The 25,482-nt window shown below is 40.4% G+C and overlaps 1 protein-coding gene across 1 annotated transcript in view; it reads right to left on the reverse strand.

Annotated features, from left to right (window-relative positions):
* Window positions 1–6,229: 6,229 nt before the first annotated feature.
* The window catches only part of LOC135109460 (probable glutamate receptor), a 32,734-nt gene continuing 13,481 nt past the window's right edge, over window positions 6,230–25,482 (reverse strand). The window contains exons 6-7 of the mRNA XM_064020839.1: window positions 8,786–8,948; window positions 6,230–6,301 (exon numbers count right to left, since the gene is read on the reverse strand). Of these exons, the coding sequence (XP_063876909.1) occupies window positions 6,230–6,301; window positions 8,786–8,948 (235 nt within the window). The remainder of the gene's footprint in view (window positions 6,302–8,785; window positions 8,949–25,482) is intronic.

The raw sequence follows: 25,482 nt of genomic DNA on the forward strand, positions 1-25,482 counted from the left end.
TCTACCACAGCAGCAATAGAACGGTCAGAAAGGAAACTTGAGATGAAGTTACAGAGAGAAGGATAGAAACCGTAGGAGGGTAGTTTGGAAATCAAAGCTTTGTGCCAGACTCTATCAAAAGCTTTTGATATCTCCAAGGCAACAGCAAAAGTTTCACCAAAATCTCTAAAAGAGGATGACCAAGACTCAGTAAGGAAAGCCAGAAGATCACCAGTAGAGCGGTCTTGACTGAACCCATACTGGCGATCAGATAGAAGGTTGTGAAGTGATAGATGTTTAAGAATCTTCCTGTTGAGGATAGATTCAAAAACTTTAGATAGGCAGGAAATTAAAGCAATAGGACGGTAGTTCGAGGGATTAGAACGGAACAGGTTGAATGTAGGCAAACTTCAAGCAAGAAGGAAAGGTAGATATTGACAGACAGAGCTGAAAGAGTTTGACTAGGCAAGGTGCAAGCACGGAGGCACAGTTTCGGAGAATAATAGGAGGGACCCCATCAGGTCCATAAGCCTTCTGAGGGTTTAGGCCAGCGAGAGCATGGAAAACATCATTGCGAAGAATTTTAATAGGTGGCATGAAATAGTCAGAGGGTGGAGGAGAGGGAGGAACAAGCTCAGAATTGTCCAAGGTAGAGTTTTTAGCAAAGGTTTGAGCAAAGAGTTCAGCTTTAGAAATAGATGTGATAGCAGTGGTGCCATCTGGTTGAAGTAGAGGAGGGAAAGAAGAAGAAGCAAAGTTATTGGAGATATTTTTGGCTAGATGCCAGAAATCACGAGGGGAGTTAGATCTTGAAAGGTTTTGACATTTTCTGTTAATGAAGGAGTTTTTGGCTAGTTGGAGAACAGACTTGGCATGGTTCCGGGCAGAAATATAAAGTGCATCAGATTCTGGTGATGGAAGGCTTAAGTACCTTTTGTGGGCCACCTCTCTATCATGTATAGCACGAGAACAAGCTGTGTTAAACCAAGGTTTAGAAGGTTTAGGACGAGAAAAAGAGTGAGGAATGTATGCCTCCATGTCAGACACTATTACCTCTGTTATGCGCTCAGCACACAAAGATGGGTCTCTGACACGGAAGCAGCAGTCATTCCAAGGAAAATCAGCAAAATACCTCCTCAGGTCCCCCCAACTAGCAGGGGCAAAACGCCAGAGGGACCTTCGCTTAGAGGGATCCTGAGGAGGGATTGGAGTGATAGGACAAGATAAAGATATGAAATTGTGATCGGAGGAGCCCAACGGAGAAGAAAGGGTGACAGCATAAGTAGAAGGATTAGAGATCAGGAAAAGGTCAAGAATGTCGCTCTACTGGTGATCTTCTGGCTTTCCTTACTGAGTCTTAGTCATCCTCTTTTAGAGACTTTGGTGAAACTTTTGCTGTTGCCTTGGACATATCAAAAGCCTTTGATAGAGTCTGGCACAAAGCTTTGATTTCCAAACTACCCTCCTACGGTTTCTATCCTTCTCTCTGTAACTTCATCTCAAGTTTCCTTTCTGACCGTTCTATTGCTGCTGTGGTAGACGGTCACTGTTCTTCTCCTAAATCTATTAACAGTGGTGTTCCTCAGGGTTCTGTCCTGTCACCCATTCTCTTCATATTATTCATTAATGATCTTCTAAATCAAACTTCTTGTCCTATCCACTCCTATGCTGATGATACCACCCTGCACTTTTCCACGTCTTTTCATAGACGTCCAACCCTTCAGGAGGTAAACATATCACGCAGGGAAGCCACAGAACGCCTGACTTCTGATCTTTCTAAAATTTATGATTGGGGCAGAGCAAACTTGGTACTGTTCAATGCCTCAAAAACTCAATTCCTCCATCTATCAACTCGACACAATCTTCCAGACAACTATCCCCTCTTCTTCAATGATACTCAACTGTCCCCCTCTTCTACACTGAACATCCTCGGTGTGTCCTTTATTAATTTTTATTTTATAATCTGAACTGGAAACTTCACATCTCATCTCTAGCTAAAACAGCTTCTATGAAGTTAGGTGTTCTGAGACGTCTTCGCCAGTTTCTCTCACCCCCGCAGCTGCTAACTCTGTACAAGGGCCTTATCCGTCCATGTATGGAGTATGCTTCACATGTCTGGGGGGGTTCCACTCATACTGCTCTTCTAGACAGGGTGGAATCAAAAGCTTTTCGTCTCATCAACTCCTCTCCTCTAACTGATTGTCTTCAGCCCCTCTGTCACCGCCGCAATGTTGCATATCTAGCTGTCTTCTACCGCTATTTTCATGCTAACTGCTCTTGTGATCTTGCTAACTGCATGCCTCCTCTCCTTCCGCGGCCTCGCTGCACAACTTTCTTCTTTCTCTCACCCCTATTCTGTCCACTTCTCTAACGCAAGAGTTAACCAGTATTCTCAATCATTCATCCCTTTCTCTGGTAAACTCTGGAACTCCTTGCCTGCTTCTGTATTTCCACCTTCCTATGACTTGAATTCCTTCAAGAGGGAGGTTTCAAGACACTTATCCACCAATTTTTGACCACTGCTTTGACCCTTTTAATGGACTGGCATTTCAGTGGGCATTTTTTTTATTAGATTTTTGTTGCCCTTGGCCAGTATCCTTCCTACATAAAAAAAATAAAAAAATAACGTATCTCTTTCCGCTTTGACATCTATCTGGGCGATGTTGGAGGTAAGCGAAGCCGCGCCGACCATGAAGATGTCGATGTGGAGAAAATGTCGGAGCCTGTAAAGAAGAAATTGATCTTTAGCGATGACAACATGTCACCGCTGCCGGCGAGTCCACCTCCTGATGTCCCATCAGGATAGGAGCCACAGCCGCAGCAGCAGTCGCAGCAGCAGTCGCGGCCGCTAGCTCCGGAGTCACTGATGCCGCCGCCCGCCGAAACACAGCCGCGGCGGACAGATGAATCGGCTGTAGGCGGCAATGAGGGTCAGGAGGTAAAGAAGAAGTCGCAGGAAAACAGAAAAAAATAAATAAAAATATGCCCCCTAAGACGCCAGAGGATGTCAGCACACCAAAACTCCCCAATGCCCCACCCCCTCCTCGTAAGAAGGTGATTCCTAGAGTTATTAAAACTACGCCCGTCATTGACAGCGATGACGATGATCTCTTTGCCTTCAATTCGCAAATGTTTTGAATGAATGAGATGTATTTGTTCTAATAAATCAATGAGCTGTATTTGCCCTAATAAAAATAAAATGTCCCATCGACTCTGCATAACCTTTCTAATAATAATAATAATAACAATAATAATAATAATAATAATAATAATAATAATAATAATAATAATAATAAGGTGACCATCTGTCATAAGTATTACGTCGGCGAAATCATCCACACTGCTGGCGATCAGCGAAAGTGAAGGTGACGGCCGTCCGCTCTAGCCATCACAGATGCTTCGTCCAGGTAAAGGGATGGCAGGTAACGGAACCGCGTGGGTAGTCGCGACGACCTTGCCCATCGGGAAGTGGCAGGACCTTGGAATGTACTGAGATGTCGGAGGGAACACGTGATAGCAAGACTCAAACCACCTTGGCTGTCCAGGATCCATGCGAGTGAAAGGGAGACCGTAATGGCAGGCCGAGAGGGTCTCCTAAACCACGCGTGTGATGGCGACTCCCATGTCTAACCGTCAGCGATCCCAGCCGCCTGCCTTGCCTGATGCGTTCAGGCATCCTCTCCCCCCCACCCCGCCTTTCCATTCAATTATTTTCCATCCACCATCATTGATTTATTTAATCATTCCATAACTGCCGAAGGATAAGGATACACGCCCCCACCTCTCCCGTCAGCGCCGCCGCCACCGTTCCCCTCCACCTTAACATGAGCCCTGGTGACGCCGTCGTGAATGACCCCCCCATCATCCCTCCACCCTCGTTAATTTACAGCCAGGGTCGCCATCCTGAAATGGATTGCCACTGAGGCCTCCGGAAAATTGCCATGGGAGTCGCTATTCCTAAAATGGCATTGCCATGGGGGTCGCCATTTATGGCGACCCCAATGGCTTGTCATTTTAGGAATGGCGACCCCCATGGCTTGCTATTTTAGGAATGGCGACTCCCATGGCAATTTCCCTACTACTGATAAGCGTCGCTGCTCAAATAAGGTACTCAGTCAGGTTAGCAAAGGAAGTTTCTCTCTGGGGTGTCCCTGAGAACCCCCTTAAAGTAAAACTGTTCTAGATCCTTCAGTGGAACCGTCGTGGTCTGCGTGCCTACCAGGAGGAGTTGCCCCTCCTATCACATTTTTTTCCGGTGTGTGTTTATCTCCAAGAGACTCTGCTTCTCTCGATTCTTTTGGATACTGTGCATTTTATTATGATTTTAATTTAAAGCAAGGTCACATACACAAAATCAAGCTTGAGCTGCAATGTTCACTACAGCCTTTGCAATGAAGATATTTTTAAGTTGTTTTTATATAATTTGCAGTTTGTATCTTCCAACCAGTGTTCTTATAGAGAGGGCCATTCTTACCTGCCTCGTGCGAGACGTACCCCCTCCTTTGTTCCTATTCGGAGATTTTAATTGTCACCACCCGCTGTTGGGTGACAGCACAATCAACCCCAGGGGTGTTTACTTGCTTCTTTTATAAACGAGGAGTCGGGAATTTTAAGTATAAGGGAAACAACACATTTTAACATTCAAACTGGTACATTTACAACCATTGGTATTTCACTCAGATCTCCTAATGTCTTTTAGACTTTAATTGGCAGGTTTTACCAGATTTTACCAGATGGCAACGAACAATTTCCTTTAATATTGAAATCGATAGTGTATGAACCAAGGTCTTGCATTCCCCGGTGGGGTCTAGATACAGCTGATGACAGCTTTTTGCAGAATTCACTTTACCTAATTGTTCGTTGGCTTACTTTCATAGCTCTGATGAGGCTGCCACATATTGTACTGACGTATTACAATCCACTGGTTTCTAATCCGTCCCTAGGACGTCTGACCGTTTTCTCAAAAGTCCGGTACATCGGTGGAACAGTGTTCTGGTGCTGTACGCATGAGGCGTACTGCTTTCTCCCGTCTTCGCTAACATCGTGGGGATCCCTAGTGTCTATCGATGTGCTTGCACTCAGGCTCGACGGGTACTAATGGATGCACAACTGACGTCTTGGAGAAACTATGTTTCCTCGATTACGACTCAGACGCCACTTACACAAGTGTGGAACAGAGTTTGCATGACTGATGAGGCCTGGGATGGAGGGTGCGGGGGAAAGGAGCCAAGGGACACCCACACCTCAGTGGAGAAGCAGGAACGGCGAACAGCGAAGAGGAACTGCGGCGTGAGCAGGAGCAGTCGGCGACAGGGTGTGGTAGCAGACAGATGTGGTCACAGGGACGAGTCAGGTGTGGAGAGGAGAGGCGGGAGCGGGCAGGAGAGGAACAGGCGGGAGAGGGCAGGAGAGAGCACACTTGGGGTGTATGGTGACTCAGGGTTTAAGCGTGGTTAAGAAAGCCTCGAAACTTGCCAGCGATGGGGACGTGATATTCGTCTCTCAGCGTGTACTTGATGTATGAGAGAGTCGAAAGTTCGTGAGTCTTCGATCGCATAACACCACTGGCACCACTGTATCGGTTTTGATGTCACCTCTGTTCCTGATTGAAAGACTGCTCATCTTGTTTTAGATGAGAATGATAATGAAAGTGTCTTGGCCACCCCGTTGCTACCACTTGTTATGGATGATTGTTTTTTGCTGTCACCTCTGTTCTGGATTGATGAGATACTTGCCGCTTCTGTTGATGATGTTTGCCACCGCTAGATCAGATAAGAAGCTTGGTGTGTTGGTAGCGTGGAGGACTGGGTAGTGAGCTTAGTATTGTTGGTAGCGTGTACGTTATGAATAGTAAGTTGATATTGTTGATGTGTGCGCGTAAAGGACACGCCTGATGAAAGTTCTTGATTTGATAATGTAGAGAATGTACAGACTTGATATGAAACAAGAAACAGATGATTACAGACGTGACGATTGATCTTGTGTTCTCTCTCTCTGAACTAATATAGGCTGGACTGCTCGTAAGCTGATGATGAGCTGAACAGTCTGATGTGAACTCTGTCGGAAGACTGATTGGACTTTCTCAGTCTCTTTGACTGGGACTGACCGAGACTGACTGAATCCCTGAGACTATGCATGCGGGTTCTATTTATGTGACCAAAGTTTATCACGTTACTGCTTTTGGGGTGATGAAATGACCATCGAGATGCCAGGAAATGGGGTGAATTAGCGAATGACCGCGGTCGTTATTTTAGCCAATAACCAGGGAAGACTCAGAGCGAAGGCAGGTGTCCCTAAGGACTGGAAGGAAGGTGTGAGTTCCCTTGAGAGGTAGAGAAGGAGGAGAAAGGTTAAAAATATAATAGATTGGCTGGCCACGGGCACATGTGGGATGAATACGTGAACGCATCGCTTGTGGAATGGATACATGAAATGATATATATATATATATATATATATATATATATATATATATATATATATATATATATATATATATATATATATATATATATATATATATATATATATATATATATATATATATATATATATATATATATATATATATATATATATATATATATATATATATATATATATATATTACGACCACAATTTCCAACCCCTTTACCAAGCTGCCGCACCTGGACTAACTTCACTGAGCCACCTCCTACGTGGACTCAGTGCAGGGGTGAAAAACGGGTGTACAGGGTCCCTTGTGACTCCTGCACCCTTTTCACGACAGTTGTAACTCTAGATCACATTAAGTTGAGGTCCCCAATCTGTTTTGCCTACCCACAGACAAGGGAAATACACAAAACAACACTTAACTCCTACAGCTGCAGAAGTATCGAGAACCACGTCTCAGAAAACAATTAACACACAATAACATGCATATTATCAAGGTCTAATACCAATAATTGCATCAGCCTAAAGTAGCATTTAAGAAAAAAAAAAACAGGGTTACTAACAAAAGACACAAGAAACTACTACGAAAGAATGCCCACGAACACACAAGAGGGTCAGTCACCGCTCACTGTGCACAAATTTCGGCGCATGCACACACGAAGCCGAGGAGTAACTTTCCCGGGTATAGTGCGTTGTATACCCTTCTTGGCAGATTTGTATGGAGACTCTTGTTATATATAAATAGGCAGGGGCGTGCGGCCGGTAATGACTCACTTATCTCCCTTAAGGTAACTGACCCGGCTACCTTGTATCCCTTCTTAATCTCTGATAAATGTTAGTGCACGTCACAGTTCTTCTGCTCCTTCTAACTGCTGAGTAGAGACTGCCATGGGAAAGTGATCCAACCACCTTCCCGCTTCGCTGCCAAAAGGGCAGCACACATAGACAACTCGCCCGCTTCCGCTCCTCGCGCGGTCTCTACTTGAATGAAACAATTTACTTTTAAAAATTCTTCTGAGCCAACAAAGGGGGGCCCATTTGAACAGTAATTATTTTATTGTCAAGGGCAACTCTTCTGCTGCAAACTATGTGAGACTCAAACTGAATGAACAAAGGGAAATAAAGTAAATTAATCGGAAAAGGAGAGTGTCTTGGAGTGAAAATTCTTATGGTAAGTTAATAGCAGTGAGTGGCCACTTAAACATACATCTGGCGTACGTAGCCTGACTCTCTCTCTCTCTCTCTCTCTCTCTCTCTCTCTCTCTCTCTCTCTACTCGTTTATTGTTTTGTGTTTTTAAATCATTCTTACTTTCTTCATTGCGTTATTTCGCTGTACAATATATATATATATATATATATATATATATATATATATATATATATATATATATATATATATATATATATATATATATATATATATATATATATATATATATATATATATATATATATATATATATATATATATATATATATATATATATATATATATATATATATATATATATATATATATATATATATATATATATATATATATATAATATATATATATATATTTTTTTTTTCTCTTTATGATATTTCATTATATAGGAGATAATCGGCTGATTACTTAGTATTATATACCTTTAAAAGAAAAGGATATTGAAAAAAAGTGTTCATCGATCCGGACACAATATATTTGTAGTGTGTGTGTGTGTGTGTGTGTGTGTGTGTGTGTGTGTGTGTGTGTGTGTGTGTGTGTGTGTGTGTGTGTGTGTGTGTGTGTGTGTGTGTGTGTGTGTGTGTGTGTGTGTGTGTGTGTGTGTGTGTGTGTGTGTGTGTGTGTGTGTGTGTGTGTTTGAGTTACTGTAAATTTCATACAAATTTATTGTAAATATAAATCTTACATGCATATTACTGAATCCTCATATCTTTCCTTTAACTTGCACGAATGAGTGCTTCTAAAAACAAAGTCAATGCACCTAAAGCCAATCCCAAAAACAATAAATAAAATGCTCCTTGCAGGTGATTTAGTCCAAGGATGACTTTCCTCTCACCGTCCTTTAGAATATAAAAGAGAGAGAAAAAAAAAATATAATATATATATATATATATATATATATATATATATATATATATATATATATATATATATATATATATATATATATATATATATATATATATATATATATATATATATATATATATATATATATATATATATATATATATATATATATATATATATATACTTGTTTTTTTATCTGGTTATCTATTTTTATTAATTTATTTATTATCTTAGTATTTGAGTTGAGTAAATGTGAATAAATATTCCATGAAAAACTATAAGTAGTATTTAAATTTTGGTAACTAAACTCGATGGTAGCAAGTTGTATGAAATTTTACCTGTATATCACCAGTGGAAAAGCCGTCTCCATTCACTGTTGTATCTATTTTTTTATCCATTACCCGCTGATAAATTGTGTCCTCTGTCCAGTATTCGATTATTCCACCATCCTCCAAATGGTGCATTATATTCTGGAACTCTTGGATAAAAGGTGCACCTTTTCTGCAAAAATCAACATTTAAAGAACACTGAGAGAGAGAGATAGAGATAGAGAGAGAGAGAGAGAGAGAGAGAGAGAGAGAGAGAGAGAGAGAGAGAGAGAGAGAGAGAGAGAGAGAGAGAGAGAGAGAGAGAGAGAGAGAGAGAGAGAGAGAGAGAGAGAGAGAGAGAGAGAGAGAGAGAGAGAGAGAGAGAGAGAGAGAGAGAGAGAGAGGAGAGAGAGAGAGAGAGAGAGAGAGAGAGAGAGAGAGAGAGAGAGAGAGAGAGAGAGAGAGAGAGAGAGAGAGAGAGAGAGAGAGAGAGAGAGAGAGAGAGAGAGAGAGGGGGGGGGGAACGGGTCCAGTAAAGTTATAATCGTTAATTATTAGGAAAAAGTGGCTTTTCGTAAATTTCTCTTGATAAACATTTATGAAAGATTTTTCCACATCCAGCGGCCTTTATTAATGTTATTAATCTTTATTAATATTATTATTTATTTATTTATTTATTTATTTATTTATTTATTTTATTTTATTTATTTATTTTTTTATTTTCTATTTTTTTTTGTGAGTATGGAGACCTCTTACGTGACGTGCCAGCGCGTCAATTAATAGCATCTTTCAAGGTTTTACCAGCTATGGTCGGATTGTTTACCTCGGTGATTGGATAGTTTTCCCATGAGATGTATGTAGCCATATTGAAATATCTGCCCCTGTATTTTAAAATCCTATTATTATATATATAATATATATATATATATATATATATATATATATATATATATATATATATATATATATATATATATATATATATATATATATATATATATATATCTACAAACAAACACACACGCACGCTAAGTGTCTTGACATACTCCATTAATTTTTTAGTCAATACCTTTTGCAACATTCATGGTTTTAGATCTAAGTTTCAATTTGTAGAACATCACGTTTCCTCTACTAAGCTTCATCTTCTTTTCCTAACCGAAACACATGTGTCTGAGACAACTGGCAGTAGCCGCTTCTCTATTCCCTCCTAATTTACCGATCCTTACTTTCAATTCAAAGCAACGAATTACCTTGCTCGAGCACACGCTCTTAAGTCTTACTGAATTTTCGACAATCTGTCTACGACTGCACACTCACCTCTCCTTGCACTGACCAATCTGTTCAATTTGCCTTTAATTTTCCACAACTTATAGCAATTAGTGCAACACCCTACTCGTTTTCCTGAGCGTTTCCTGAGAGAAGATTCATACAACATTCTTGACCTTATCTTAGAATTATTCTGCTTATGCTGTCACTATCATCTCTGTATTATCCTATTGCTCCAATTCCTCCTCAGAATACCCCAAAGGGAAGATACCTCTGGCGTTTTGCTCCTGCTAATTGAGGGGACCTGATAGGTATTCTGCTGATTTCCTTAGAATGACTACCGCTTCCATGGAGGAGGCAGTAGACACCTGCTGAAAGGATAATTACTCCCAGTGAGGTCTAAAGCACTGTTCAGGAGGTGCTGTGAACTTATCATTAAACCCAGCTGTGACCTCACTGAACGTTTCCCTTTGTGTCTCACAACAGAAGGAGGGAGTCACAGCCTACCCTCTAAAGACAACTCTCTTCCTCTACACAAAACTAAAAGAACCTAATAACACACACATTTCACTCAAAAATTTCAAAATGATTAGGGCGACTCCTACACCAGCCTCGGAGTCCCCATATGGGGAGGGGGCCATAAATGTCCCCAGGTCGGACTGCCTTTCTGTCGACGATCGTAAGTGTCTTGACACCCCTCTCAACTTTTTCTTCATTAACTTCTGCAACATTCGCGGTCTAAGATCTAATTTTCAATCTGTAGAACACCACCTCTCCTCTTCTAAACCTCATCTTCTTTTCCTCACTGAAACGCAGATGTCTGAGGCAACTGAAAATAGCCCCTTTTATGTTCCCTCCTACTTTCTCTATCCTCATCTTCGATCCAAAGCTGGATGTTGCGTTTATGTGCACAATGACTTAACTGCTATCGTGCCCACGTTCTTGAATCTTCCGAGTTTTCCACCATCTAGCTACGACTACAGAGTCACTCTCAAACTAAATGTATTTGTGCTGTATACATCTCACCTAACTCCTCTGACTATAAGACATTCTTTGACTACTTAACTTCCAAAGTGGAACACATTCTTACTCTCTTCCCTTGGAGACTTCAATGTTCACGACTAGCTTTGGCTTTCTTCTCCCTTCACTAACATCCGGGTGAACTAGCCTTCAACTTTGTTATCCTCCACGACCTAGAGCAATTGGTGCAACACCCTACTCGTATTCCTGACCGTCCTGGAAATACGCCCAACGTTCTTGACCTTTCCCTGACCTCTAATCCTTCTGCTTATGCTGTCACCCTTTCTTCTCTGTTGGGCTCATCTCATCTCTGTATTTTGTCCTATCACTCCAATCCCTCCTCAGGATCCCCCTAAGCGAAGGTGCCTCTGGCGTTTTGCCTCTGCTAGTTGGGGGGACCTGAGTGAGTATTTTGCTGATTTTTCTTGGAATGACTACTGCTTCCGTGTCAGAGACCCGTCTTTGTGTGCCGAGCGCATAACAGAGGTGATAATGTCTGGCATGGAGGCGTACATTCCTCACTCTTTTTCTCCACCTAAATCTTCCAAACCTTGGTTTAGCACAGGTTGTTCTCGTGCTATACATGATAGAGAGGTGGCCCACAAAAGGTACTTAAGCCTTCCATCACCAGAATGGAAGGCTTAAGGCTTCTCATGCACTTTATATTTCTGGCCGGAACCATGCCAAGTCTGTTCTCCAACTAGCCAAAAATTCCTTCATTAACAGAAAGTGTCAAAACCTTTCAAGATCTAACTCCCCTCGTGACTTCTGCCATCTAGCCAAAAATATCTCTAATAACTTTGCTTCTTCTGTCCCTCCTTTATTTCAACCAGATGGCACCACTGCTATCATATCTATTTTATAAAGCTGAACTCTTCGCTCAAACCTTTGCTAAAAACTCTACCTTGAACGATTCTGGGCTTGTTCCTCCCTCTCCTCCACCCTCTGACTATTTCATGCTACCTATTAAAATTCTTCGCAATGATGTTTTACATGCCCTCGCTGGCCTAAACCCTTGGAAGGCTTATGGACCTGATGGGGTCCGTACTGTTGTTCTCCGTAACTGTGCCTCCGTGCTTGCACCTTGCCTAGTCAAACTCTTTCAGCTCTGTCTGTCAAGAGACAGTTTGCCTACATTCAGCCTGTTCCTAAAAAGGGTGGCCGTTCTAATCCCTCAAACTACCATCCTATTGCTTTAATTCCCTGCCTATCTAAAGTTTTTGAATCTATCCTCAACAGCAAGATTCTTAAACATCTATCACTTCACAACCTTCTATCTGATCGCCAGTATGGGTTCCGTCAAGGCCGCTCTACTGGTGATCTTCTGCCTTTTCTTACTGAGTCTTTTAGAGATTTTGGTGAAACTTTTGTTGTTGCCTTGGACATATCAAAAGATTTTGATAGAGTCTAGCACAAAGCTTTGATTTCCAAACTACCCTCCTACGGCTTCTATCCTTCTCTCTATAACTTCATCTCAAGTTTCCTTTTTGACCGTTATATTGCTGCTGTGGTAGACGGTAACTGTTCTTCTCCTAAATCTATTAACAGTGGTGTTCCTCAGGGTTCTCTCCTGTCACCCATTCTCTTCTTATTATTCATTAATGATCTTCTAAACCAAACATCTTGTCTTATCCACTCTTACGCTAATGATACCACCCTGCACTTTTCCACGTCTTTTCATAGACGTCCAACCATTCAGGAAGTAAACATTTCACCCAGGGAAGCCACATAACGCTTGACTTCTGATCTTTCTAAAATTTATGATTGGTGCAGAGCAAACTTGGTATTGTTCAATGCTTCAAAAACTCAATTCCTCCATCTATCAACTCGACACAACCTTCTAGACAACTATCCCCTCTTCTTCAATGACATTCAACTGTCCCTCCTCTTCTACACTGAACATCCTCAGTCTGTCTTTTATTTATAATCTGAACTGGAAACTTCACATCTCATCTCTAGCTAAAACAACTTCTATGAAGTTAGGCGTTCTAAAAAGTCTTCCCCAGTTTTTTTTTTTCACACCCCCAGCTACTAACCCTGTACAAGGGCCTTATCTGTCCATGTATGGAGTATGCTTCACATGTCTGAGGGGGTTCCACTCAAACTGCTCTTCTAGACAGGGTGGAATCAAAAGCTTTTCGTCTCATCAACTCCTCTCCTTTAACTAACTGTCTTCAGCGTCTCTCTAATCGCCGCAATGTTGCATATCTAGCTGTTTTCTACCGCTATTTGCATGCTAACTGCTTTTCTGATCTTGCTACCTGCATGCCTCCCCTCCTCCCGCGGCCTCGCTGCACAAGACTCTTCTTTCTCTCACCTCTATTCTGTCCACCTTTCCAACGCAAGAGTTAACCAGTATTTTCAATCATTCATCCCTTTCTCTGGTAAACTCTGGTACTCCCTGCCTGCTTCTGTATTTCCACCTTCCTATGACTTGAATTCCTTCAAGAGGGGGGTTTCAAGATACTTATCCTTCAATTGTTGACTACCGCTTTGGACCCTTTTTATGGGACTGGCATTTCAGTGGGCATTTTTTTTTTTCGGATTTTTGTTGCCCTTGGTCAGTGTCCCTTCTACATAAAAAAAAATAAATAAATAAAATAAAAAAATGTCAGAGGCGATAATGTCTGGCATGGAGGCGTATATCCCCCTCTTTCGTTCGACCTAAACCTTCCAAACCTGGGTTTAATGGAGTTTGTTCTCGTGCTTTACATATCAGACAGCTGGGCCACAAAAGGTAATTCAGCCTTTCATCACTGTCTTTAGCCTCTCTCTTTTCGCCGCAATGTTGCATGTCTAGCTGTCTTCTACCGCTATTTTCATGCTTACTGCTCTTCTGATCTTGCTAACTGTATGTCTCCCTTCCTCCCGCGGCCTCGCTGCAAAACTTTCTTCTTTCTCCAGTTGTCCTCGCGACATACTACCATTGTCCTCGCGACATATTCTAGTTGTCCTCGCGACATACTACAGGGAAGAGGTCACCGTGCACGCTCCGGTGACCTACTCCGCTTCACTTCGCACCATTACTAACTCTTGACTTATATCCTTAATACCTACACCTGTTTCCTTCCTAGCTATTTTTTCTACATACATTTTACACACCTCTTCACAAAGATACACACAGTGATAGACTCGTTGTCACTAACATAGACACTTTCCTCACCAGTTTGCCAGTTATTTTCTGACCACTACTCCTTACTAGATTGTTTGTTTTGGTTTGTTTACGTCTAACCTCTCCTTCTTGCAAGGCTATGACTAACCCCTGTAGGTGCATTTGTCTCTGTGTAATTGTGTAATTGTGTAAAAAAAAAAAAAAACGAATTCTCCAAGGAGTTGACCTGACGTTACCAGTCCCCACACCACCCTCCCTCTCCTCACCAATCCCTGCCCAACCCTTATCCTTTTTTCCGCTAGACCACACTGCGCGCGTCCTTGTTGTGTTGCTGTACTCGGTCTTGACTGCTGTTGTTCCTGCTTGTTCTGTTGTGTTAACGATTGCCACCGTTGCCACTCATCATGCCTTCTCTCCTCAGACAATGCGACGCCTGTCAAGGCAAGTTTTCTTCCCAGTATTTTAGGAATTCCTCAGCTTGCTGGTTGTGCCATATGCAGAACAAGATAGTTAGGCTACATGAGAAGTACGAGGATAAATGAAAGAAGTATGACGCCCTCGCCCGGCAGTTTGAAGTTCTTAAAGACTTTGTTTCAGCTAATATTGGTTGTTCTCTCCCAGACATTGCACCCGCCACTGCCCCAACCCCCCCAGACCCGCCGCCACCTCCGCCAGGCCCACCGCGCCGCGCCCCCCTGCGCATGAGGAAACACCATTCACTGTAGTCTGGAATAGTGTCACCTCCACTAATAAAAATAAATTCCTCCCTATTTCTACCTACAACAAATTCAAGGTCCTGTTTGAAGAGGAGGAAGACTCCCTCGAGACGAGACTGGTTGGTGACTCCATAGTGAGAGGTCAGCTATCCGAGTTTTGTGGTCGGTCCCGTGAGTCACGGAAACGTGTGTGTAAGCCTGGTGGACGCCTAGACGACATCACGGCAGCATGCTATGAGGCAGCCAGCTGAGCGGAAAATAATGTCCTTTTTATCATCCATGCAGGTACAAATGACGTTGAGAACACAAAATCCTAGGAGCTTGATAGAGAAGTGGAAGAGGATGATTCAGCGGTACTAGACTAAATATCAAAATATTATTGTTTCAGGCATCCTCCCCCGGACCGGAGCACCGACCATTTTCTATGATAGAGCTTTTAGTACTAACAGCCGTCTAAGATCTCTCAGCGCAGATGAAGGTGTGGACTTCGTGAATCTCTGGGACGACTTCTATAATAAACACTTCCTATTCCAGGAAGATGGTTTGTACCTCAATGTGGTGGGGGCAGCACGACTCGGGAGGCTGCCAAGTAACAAAATTTCTAGTTTCAGGTCAAAAAAAAAAAAAAAACGCCCAGCAGGATCGCGCAGCCTCATCCACGTAATCGATTCCCCACCTACTCGAAATATGCTTAAGGTCTTCTATGTGAATGCTCGTAATTTGCGTAACAAGTTTTTAGTTACAAGACATAAGGCTCACAGAAGTATACGACATAATAGGAATAACAGTCATGGTTAAACATAGAAGTCAGGGACTATATAGCAGAATATAAAATTCCCGGGTACGTAATATTTGAAAAAAATCGTGTAAACAGAAATGGAGGTGGCATTTTTTTCCACATCAAAGCCAGCCTCAACCCAGTTCTTTTATCAAAACCTCTCATTGCAAACGTAGATGTTCTATTTATGTTATTAAATAATAATTACGGGACCAAACTAGCATTATCCCTTATGTGCAGAAGCCAGCCCAGCCAGTCCAAACTGACAGTGAAATTTTCCGCCAAATTGGCGAGATAAGTGACACACACGACGCCGTAATCCTTGGAGATTTTAGCTTAACAGTGATTAAGTGGGGCGAATCACTTACCTCACAACGTGGACATGACCTGTATAATAATTTAAGTGAAAGTTCACCTACACAATTTGTTCAAAACCTGACACGTGATAATCATGTCATTGACCTCGTGCTTACTATGAATGAAGAATTAATAGAAAATGTGAATGTCGGAGAGGAGTTTAGTAACAGTGTCCACCGTCCAAAACAACAAATTTCTGTAAACTCTTAAACTCTGTAAATTCTTAACCGAATAGATTGGAGTCACCTACATAAGTAGGTGACTCCAATCAATCCATATAATGATCACTGGAAAATATTCATGAATAGATACTTAAAAGCAGTGCAAAAATTTGTACCCATGAAAAATCTTCGTCCCAATAAAAACGTTAAGCCAAAGTGGAGGAACACTCAAATAGGTGAATGCTTGCGCGCCAAGAGGGATTCACACAACAAATTAAAATCATTCAGTAATAACGAAGCACGTACTAGCTTCGTTGAACTAAGACGTAAAGCAAAGAGGCTAATCAAACATAGCAAAAGGTCTACCGAGTTACATGTTGCGAACCCAAAGGAATTTTATAGCTTTATCAGGCAAAAGAGAGTGATTACTTCAACTATTGGACCCATAATTGATGTTAATGGAGATTACACTAATGACGAGGAGCAACTTAGTAACATTTTAAATACTTTCTTTGCCTCAGTATTTACAGTAGAAGATCTCAGCGACATCCATACGGCGCCAGCAGTCCAGCTTAATAACAATGAAGTCCTAAATAGCATCAGTATAAGAGAAAGTGACGTGCCGAAATGCATCGATAAACTTAAAGTTAGCAAGTCACCCGGACCTGACATTATCTCACCCCGCATCTTAAAAGAAGCGAAATCATAACTGATTAAACCATTAACCCTATTGTTCAACAAATCCTTGCAGTCCGGTACAATGTCTGATGAATGGAAGCTTGCTAACATAACTCCGATTTTCAAAAAAGGCAGTAAATCTTTAACATGTAATTACCGGCCAATTAGCTTAACCTCAGTCTTATGCAAAATGCTTGAAACACTAATAAAAAATAAACTCATTAATCACTTAGAAGAAAACAATTTAATTAAAAATACTCAGCACGGCTTCCGCAACAAACACTCTTCTTTGGCGAACCTGTTAGACTTCTATGATATTCTGAACCAGTACGACGAGGGTAAAGCGGTAGATATAATATATCTTGATTTTCAAAAGGTCTTTGACAAAGTCCCCCATAAACGCTGATTAAACTAAAATCACACGGTATCCAAGGCGACGTGTTATGATGGGTTGAAAATTGGCTAAATAACCGTAAACAAAGAGTAGTAATAAATGGAAAAACATCCAAGTGGACTAACGTAACCAGCGGGGTACCACAGGGATCATGACATAGATGAGGGTGTTACCAGTATACTATCGAAGTTTGCTGATGACACCAAAATTTCGAATTCCGTAGTCTCTAATGAACTAGTAACAGAAATGCAGAAAAAAATATAAACATATTGACTGAGTGGGGGCAAACCTGGCAGATGAGTTTTAATTCAGATAAGTGCAAAGTGCTTCACGTAGGGTATAGAAACGAGAAAGCAAATTATATTTCAAATAGTACCCAGCTTAAAAGTGTTGACAACGAAATTGATTTAGGAGTGACAATATCGAGTAGCTTAAAACCTAGCCAGCAATGTTCAGAAGTCGTAAAGAAAGCAAATAAGGTAATTGGCTTAATCGGCAGATCTTTTGAATATAAAGCAAAGGATACAATCCTCACTTTGTATAACTCTTTACTCCGTCCCCTTTTTTTGGAATATTGCGTTCAAGCATGGTACCCCTACTACCAGAAAGACATTGATAAATTAGAAAGAGTTAAGCGTAGAGTAACAAAAATTATACTAAGCCTAAGAAACAAATCATACGAAGAGCGTCTTAAAGAATTAAATCTTTTCTCATTAACACAAAAAAAGACTAAGAGGCATTTAAAATCACCCAAGGCATTGATAACATGGAGTGTAATAAATATTTCACCTTAGACTCTTCAAATTACACGCGAGGAAACGGTTGCAAAATTGTTGGGAGATCCTTCAACTCTCACGATCCATTTTTTTTTTTTTTTTTCATCGAGTTGTAAATCTGTGGAATGGGCTTCCTTGGGACGTGATAGACTGCAACACCGTTGAGACTTTTAAACGCCGTCTTGATAAATATCTTGCTTGCAATCCGTGGCTAACAATGTTTGTTTGCTAGTGATTAACTTTCTTGCCCTCAGGAAATGTGGGCACCTCACTTCATCTATTTTCTTTATTTCTTATAAAATTTCCTTTTTTTTTCTCTCTCTCTAACCCCATACGGTATTTCTTTCCGACGTGTTTTTCCTGTACGGCTTATGCCGGAGGGAGTGGAGGGTGGGGAAAGAGCCTTCTGCTTTTCTGTCCTTTTCTTCTTATATCACCTTAGTAGTCTTAGGTCAGGTCACCTCGTGAGGACCGCAAGGTCCTCACGAGGGATGTAAATTTATGTAACCCCTATTATGTCCAGCTCTCTAATGCAAGAGTTAACCAGTATTCTCAATAATTCATCCCTTTCTCTGGTAAACTCAGGAGCTCCCTGTCTGCTTCCGTATTTCCACCTTCCTATGACTTGAATTCATTCAAGAGGGGGGTTTCAATAAATTATTCTTCAATTTTTGACTACCGCTTTGGACCCTTTTTCTGGAACTGGCATCTCAGTGGACTTTTTTTTTTATTGGATTTTTATTGCCCTTGGCCAGTTTCCCTCCTACAAAAAAAAAAAAAAAAAACGTAGTCAAAGCCTTATAGGAAACAGCAAGTGACATGTTAATTTTCTGCATTTGTCAGTGTATTTGTACTGGTAACATAACTATACAGTGCTTATAAAGTGCTACTTTTTAAACATGTATGGCAACTCACTGCAACTGGCACTTCTTCAACACTCAACAGCTCATGTCTTGACATCTAAGATACAGGCCTTGTCAATCAGCTGACTCCCAAAGCGTATTTTTTCCCTATGGTGAAAATGACACTCACATTCAGTAACATTGAGTATTCGGACATGGCATTGATCGGATGATATTCATGACATAATATTATTCTGTGATGAGAATGCAGCAGCAGAATACAGACGCAGGTACTCAGACAGAAGACATCCAGACAATAGAGTATTCTACAGAGTGTCAGCATCTCCGTGAGAAAGGATGTTTCACCCGGGACTTCTGCAGCAGCTAAACGTATTGTTATCGTCCGTATAACAATACGAAGCCCCGCTATCAGTACATAAATGCACGTACAAATACAAATACATAAATGAATAAATGGGCAAAAATCACGGAACATAGCATAATTTGACATCACTTGGAAGAAAAAAATATCAATTAATCTAAAAGGACATTCACATGAGTGATGGGAACACCGCTGTTGTGAAGTTGGTGAGTTGACATGTATGTTTAAGAAGTCGCACTTGACAACCATTGCATAGGTGTGTTTCCTGTACTTTTTTTTTTCACTGACACATACACGAATTTAATCTGTCGTTTACTAATTGTTTCCATTAAGGCTTTGACTGCCTAGATTGTACACAAAACATTATCACTCGAGTACGTAGCAACCCGAGGCCAAGGTCCACCTAGGCGAGCAGTTCCAGCAACACACAACTTACACGTTAATTTCTCGCAAAATAAAGCAAACTGAATCATGGGCATCCGTGGATAGTTGGAACAAGATACTAAAATATAAGGTATGTAACTAATACTTAGCCTCTCACCCAATTACTCGTAAGAGCTATAAAAACTAAATTACACGATTATAGCAAGTCTCACAAAAGGTTTGAAGGTGACACGCCAACTCACTGAAATGAGTTAGTATGGGATAAGGCAGGATGCGGCAGCCGGTCCGATCCATCAAAATGCTCCATACCTCGGGGAAAAAAAAAAAAAAAAAAAAACATGTGGCTCACACCCGATGAGGCTTTCAAGCTGTCTCAGTCTTAAAACCATCTCAAATTCAATAAATAATTTCACAGAAACTATAGAAGCTGGCTGAAATTCTATTATCGGGGATAGGAAAAAAAAATAAAGGATTAATATATATATATATATATATATATATATATATATATATATATATATATATATATATATATATATATATATATATATATATATATATATATATATATATATATATATATATATCGTTGGCAACGCTGACAATAGTGAATATGTTTGTTGCAACACTGCATTAACTGCAAGATGTGTGACCTTGAGAAAGGCCTGTGCACACGTGGATGAAAGGGCGCTGGTTGCCCGGGGGAGCCGAGCTTATATAAGATGTTGTAATCGCCGGAAGAGCGAGTGCAGAGGTACCTAGCAAGAAAGCAGGGCCACGCTGCTCCGTTTCCCTGACTCGCCTCTGTCACGTCACCGGAGTAGTGGCAGAGGCGCAGAGAATACCGCCTGTTTGTGCCTCATGCCCATGCTAGGTTGTCAGGAGTGCAAAGAGAATGCAACGTTCCGGTGTCGTGACAAATCTCTCCCCGGGTCCAAATTTCTCCCTGGTGACGCTACACCGCGTGTGTAACATATCGAGGCGACAGTATCAAAACATCACCCAGGTGTTTTATATATTTTTACGCATTATCAAATACTTTTTGAGATTTTATTGACAAATATTTATTGTTTCATTGTATGTGGATATGTTAGAATAGGAATGTAGCAAGCAAGAGTACTGACTGATAACAGAGCACCAAAACTTTCTCCTTGTGCAAGTGTCAAGTCCTACCACCTTTTTATATATTGTATGCATTATCAGCAACGTTATGAAGTTTTACTGACAAATTACTATTGTTTCATTGCTTATGGAATATTCCAAAATAGGAATTCAACAAGTAAACAAGAGTAGTAAGTAATAACAGAGCACCAAAATTTTTTCCCTTTCCATATATCAAGTCCTACCTCCATGTGTTATGTTTAAAATATTTCACATACAATGGAGAATTAGTAATTTGTCAAAACAATTCCAAGTGATGTTGATACTACGCAAAATACAAAGATATAAAACATGGTGGTATGGCTTGACAAATGGAAAGGGAAATTTTGGTGTTTCTATTATGACTCACTACTCTTGTTTACTTGCACCATTCCTATCCTAACATATCCACATACAATGAAACAATAATAATTTGTCAGTAAAACCTAAATGAATAAATAAATAAATAATAATAATAATAATAAATATATAAAATACTTGGGTGATGTTTTGATGCTGTCGCCTCGATGTGGTGCGCATAAGCCTTGGCGTCACACGGGAGAAATCTGGACCCGTGAGAGATTTGGTACGACACTGGGTCCCTCTAAAAGACTTTTTAATTTACTCCCAGCTAAAAGCAAATGCTTAAAGTGTATACAAGAAACTATAAAAGTTTTCTTAAGTCACTTTGAACTAGGAGTAAAAGTAAAATCTAAATTTGCTATACGTGCTATGTTTAGCGATTATGAAAGACCCTAACCATTACGTTTTTGTACTTGAATTTTATAACAATAAAAATAAGTACCTAATGTTGATTTATATTTCACTTTTCGATATAAAAAAAAAATGCGGATTATTGACATTTTTTGAGTTTAATTATGAACATGAGGCGAGTTCAGACTCAAACCCACACCGGGGATGTCAACAAAACAATGGTGGGGGCAGATTGGCCAAACCAAGGAAAGAGAGAGACAACTCTTTTAGGACGACAATTGGATAACATACTAGTTTCTGCTTAGTGCAAAATGATTTTCAAAATTCTCCTTATCCCTGCAACTAGCTGTGGGGATGGTTGAAGTAGACTGAATGCAATTAGCTGTATTAAATTCCACTCCCTAAAAGCGGCTGTGAAATGACTTGGTTAAGTTGGGTTGAATTCAGAAGGATTTGTTAAATTGTATTTACTCTCAGTAAGGAACTATGGGGTATTTGTTTGAGGTTATTAAGTTGAATGCAAAAAAACAAATTAAAGTCCAGTTATTTGGACAGTGTGGTAACGTGTTAAGTTAGTTTCACACACACACACACACACACACACACACACACACACACACACACACACACACACACACATACACACACACACACACATACACACACACACACACACACACACACACACACACACACACACACACACACACACACACACACACACACACACACACACACACACACACACACACACACACACACACACACACACACACACACACACACACACACACACACACACACTGCCAAAACACAATTTTAAAATGGATCTCGGTACCATGAGCTAGAATTGCATTCTACAGTTAGCTTTATTTCATGACTTATTTATATATTCTGCCTCCAAATCTCTGAATGCAGTAATTCTAATATGTGTACCATCAATAACACTAATGATAGTGGAGAATCCTGGAACTTATATAAGGTGTTTGTCTCATAGTATCCATGAGAGAGAGAGAGAGAGAGAGAGAGAGAGAGAGAGAGAGAGAGAGAGAGAGAGAGAGAGAGAGAGAGAGAGAGAGAGAGAGAGAGAGAGAGAGAGAGAGAGAGAGAATAAATCTGAAGATGCGAGTCCTAAGTGCGAGTTCTAAGTGCATTCCTCACAAGTTCTGTCACATATAAGGTGTCAACAAGGGCAGGCAAAACTCTCTCGATCAGCTGAGCATTTTATACTCTCGTAGGACGCCTCTCCTTTGCAGAAAAATGAGGTGTTGGGCTGTCATCCTGCCGCTTAAAGTAATTTTAGGCGCTTATGAGAACCCCTCACCATTCCTATTCCTAGCAGCTATAAGTCTTTTAGGTCTTAAAAGTGATTATGTATTACTTTTAAGAAACTTCTAGCAGTAAAAATAAAATTGGTCTCTTATATGATTTTTAGCCTGTTAAAAATGTTTATGTATACGGGCCACCGCCGCCGCGTTACCAGCAGAGCTGAAAGAAAAGTGAATGTACGCGTGTGCGCGCCTTACTTGGCAGCTACGAGAGCCAGGTGACTGTGTGATTCCCGACCTGCTTCCTCGCTGTCAGTGTGATTCACGACTCGTATAATGTACCTGATAGCTGTAGTCTGTGATATAGAAGACTGTGGAGTGATATTAGCGAAAGACAGGGACTTGCCCGGCTTCTGCGGTGCGGTGTGTTTGTACTGTGTTCTGTGTTTTGCTCTGTGTGGTGATGTACTGCTAAGGGCTGAGATTCTGTGGAGTAAATGACGATCAGAGTGCCAAGTGAACCTGTGTCTCGTTACCCTCCCTTATTATAGCCTGTCGAGTCTTCCTCAGTGAGTGTGCCTGCCTTGTCGCGTCAACAAACGACGGACCCCGGGAATTGCTGTTGTGCATTGCCGCTCCCTAGCTGTTAGGCTGTAAGTGAGGGCTTGAAGGCGGTGGTCATAACAATAAAGGTGTATGCTGAAAGGGAATATATATATATATATATATATATATATATATATATATATATATATATATATATATATATATATATATATATATATATATATATATATATATATATATATATATATATATATATATATATATATATATATATATATATATATATATATATATATATATATATATATATATATATATATATATATATATATATATATATTACAGCATGCACCTTTAATGCTTGCTAAATGTTTGCCGGTATTTAATATGTTCCTATAAAATCAAACATTTATTTATTTCAAACATCTGACCAGTGGTAATGGTTTTCTGCATTTCTAAATTATTTTAGTATGTGCTCAACATTAAAACTCGTTATCATATATCTACTCACAATTGCCTGTCTTATAGTCTATATGAATTTCTTAAAGTGATATTCACAAGTAAGATTTTGCCACACTATACTGAATATTGAGCATCGTCTCGTCTTGTACCTTATTTTTTTTTTCATTTATTTATTTATTTTACGTAGGAGGGACATTGGCCAAGGGTAACATTAATGAAATGAAAAAAAAAAAGCCCACTGAGATGCCAGTACGAGAAAAGGGTCTAAAGCAGTAGTCAAAAACCTACCTCTTGAAGAAATTCAAGTCTTAGGCAGGTGGAAATACAGAAGCAGGTAGGGAGTTCCAGAGTTTACCAGAGAAATTGATTGAGATTGAGATTGAGTTTGAGAATACTGGTTAACTCTTCAATTAGGGAGGTGGACAGAATAGGGGTGAGAGGAAGAAGTAATTTTTGCTCAGTGAGGTCGAGGGAGCAGGAGAGGCATGCCGTTTGCAAGATCAGGAGAGCAGTTAGCATGAAAATGACAGTAAAAGCTAGCTATGCAACATTGCGGTGATGAAAGAGAAGCTGAAGACAATCAGTTAGAAGAGAAGAGTTGATAAGACAAAAAGCTTTTGATTCCACCTTGTCTAGAAGAGCGGTACGAGTGGAACCCCACCAAACATGTGAAGCACACTCTATGCATGGACAAATAAGTCTCTTGTACAGAGTTAGCAGCTGGGGGGATGAAAAAAACTGGCTGAGATGTCTTAGAACGCTACTTTCATAGGAGCTGTTTTAGCTAGAGATAAAATGTGAAGTTTCCAGTTCAGATTATAAGTAAAGGACACGCCGAGGATGTTCAGTGTAGAAGAGGGGACAGTTGAGTGTCAATGAAGAAGAGGGGATATTTGTCAGGAAGGTTGTGTCGAGTAGATAGAGGGAGGAATTGAGTTTTTGAGGTAATGAACAATACCAAGTTTGTTCTGCCCCAATCAGAAAATTTAGAAAGATCAGAAGTAAGGCGTTCTGTGGCTTCCCTGAGTGAAACGTTTACTTCCTGAAGGGTTGGATGTCTATGAAAAGACGCGGAAAAGTGCAGGATGGTATCTTCAGCGTACGAGTGGATAGGACAAGAAGTTTGGTTTAGAAGGTTATTATTGAATAATAATAAGAGCGTGAGTGACAGGAGAGAACCTTGAGGAACACCACTGTTAATAAATTTAGGAAAAGAACATTGACCATCTACCATAGCAACAATAGAACGGTCAGAAAGGAAACTTGAGATGAAGTTACAGAGAGAAGTATAGAAGCCGTAGGAGGGTAGTTTGGGAATCAAAGCTTTGTGCCAGACTTTATCAAAAACTTTTGATATGTTCAAGGCAACAGGAAAAAAATTACGAAAATCCCTAAAAGAGGATGACCATGACTCGAAAAGGAAAGCCAGAAGATCACCAGTAGAGCGGCCTTGACGGAACCCATACTGGCGATCAGATAGATGGTTGTGAAGTGATAGATATTTAAGAATCTTATTGTTGATGATATATTCAAAAACTTTAGAGAGGCAGGAAATTAAAGCAATGGGACGGTAGTTTGAAGGATTAGAACGGTGACTTTTTTTTTTTTGGAACAGGTTGAATATAGACAAACTTCCAGCAAGAAGGAAAGGTAGATGTTGACAGAGTTGAAAGTGTTTGACTAGACAAGGTGCAAGCACGGAGGCACAGT

The sequence above is a fragment of the Scylla paramamosain genome, chromosome 19, assembly GCF_035594125.1.
Source record: "Scylla paramamosain isolate STU-SP2022 chromosome 19, ASM3559412v1, whole genome shotgun sequence".
In the NCBI taxonomy this organism is placed as follows: domain Eukaryota; kingdom Metazoa; phylum Arthropoda; class Malacostraca; order Decapoda; family Portunidae; genus Scylla; species Scylla paramamosain.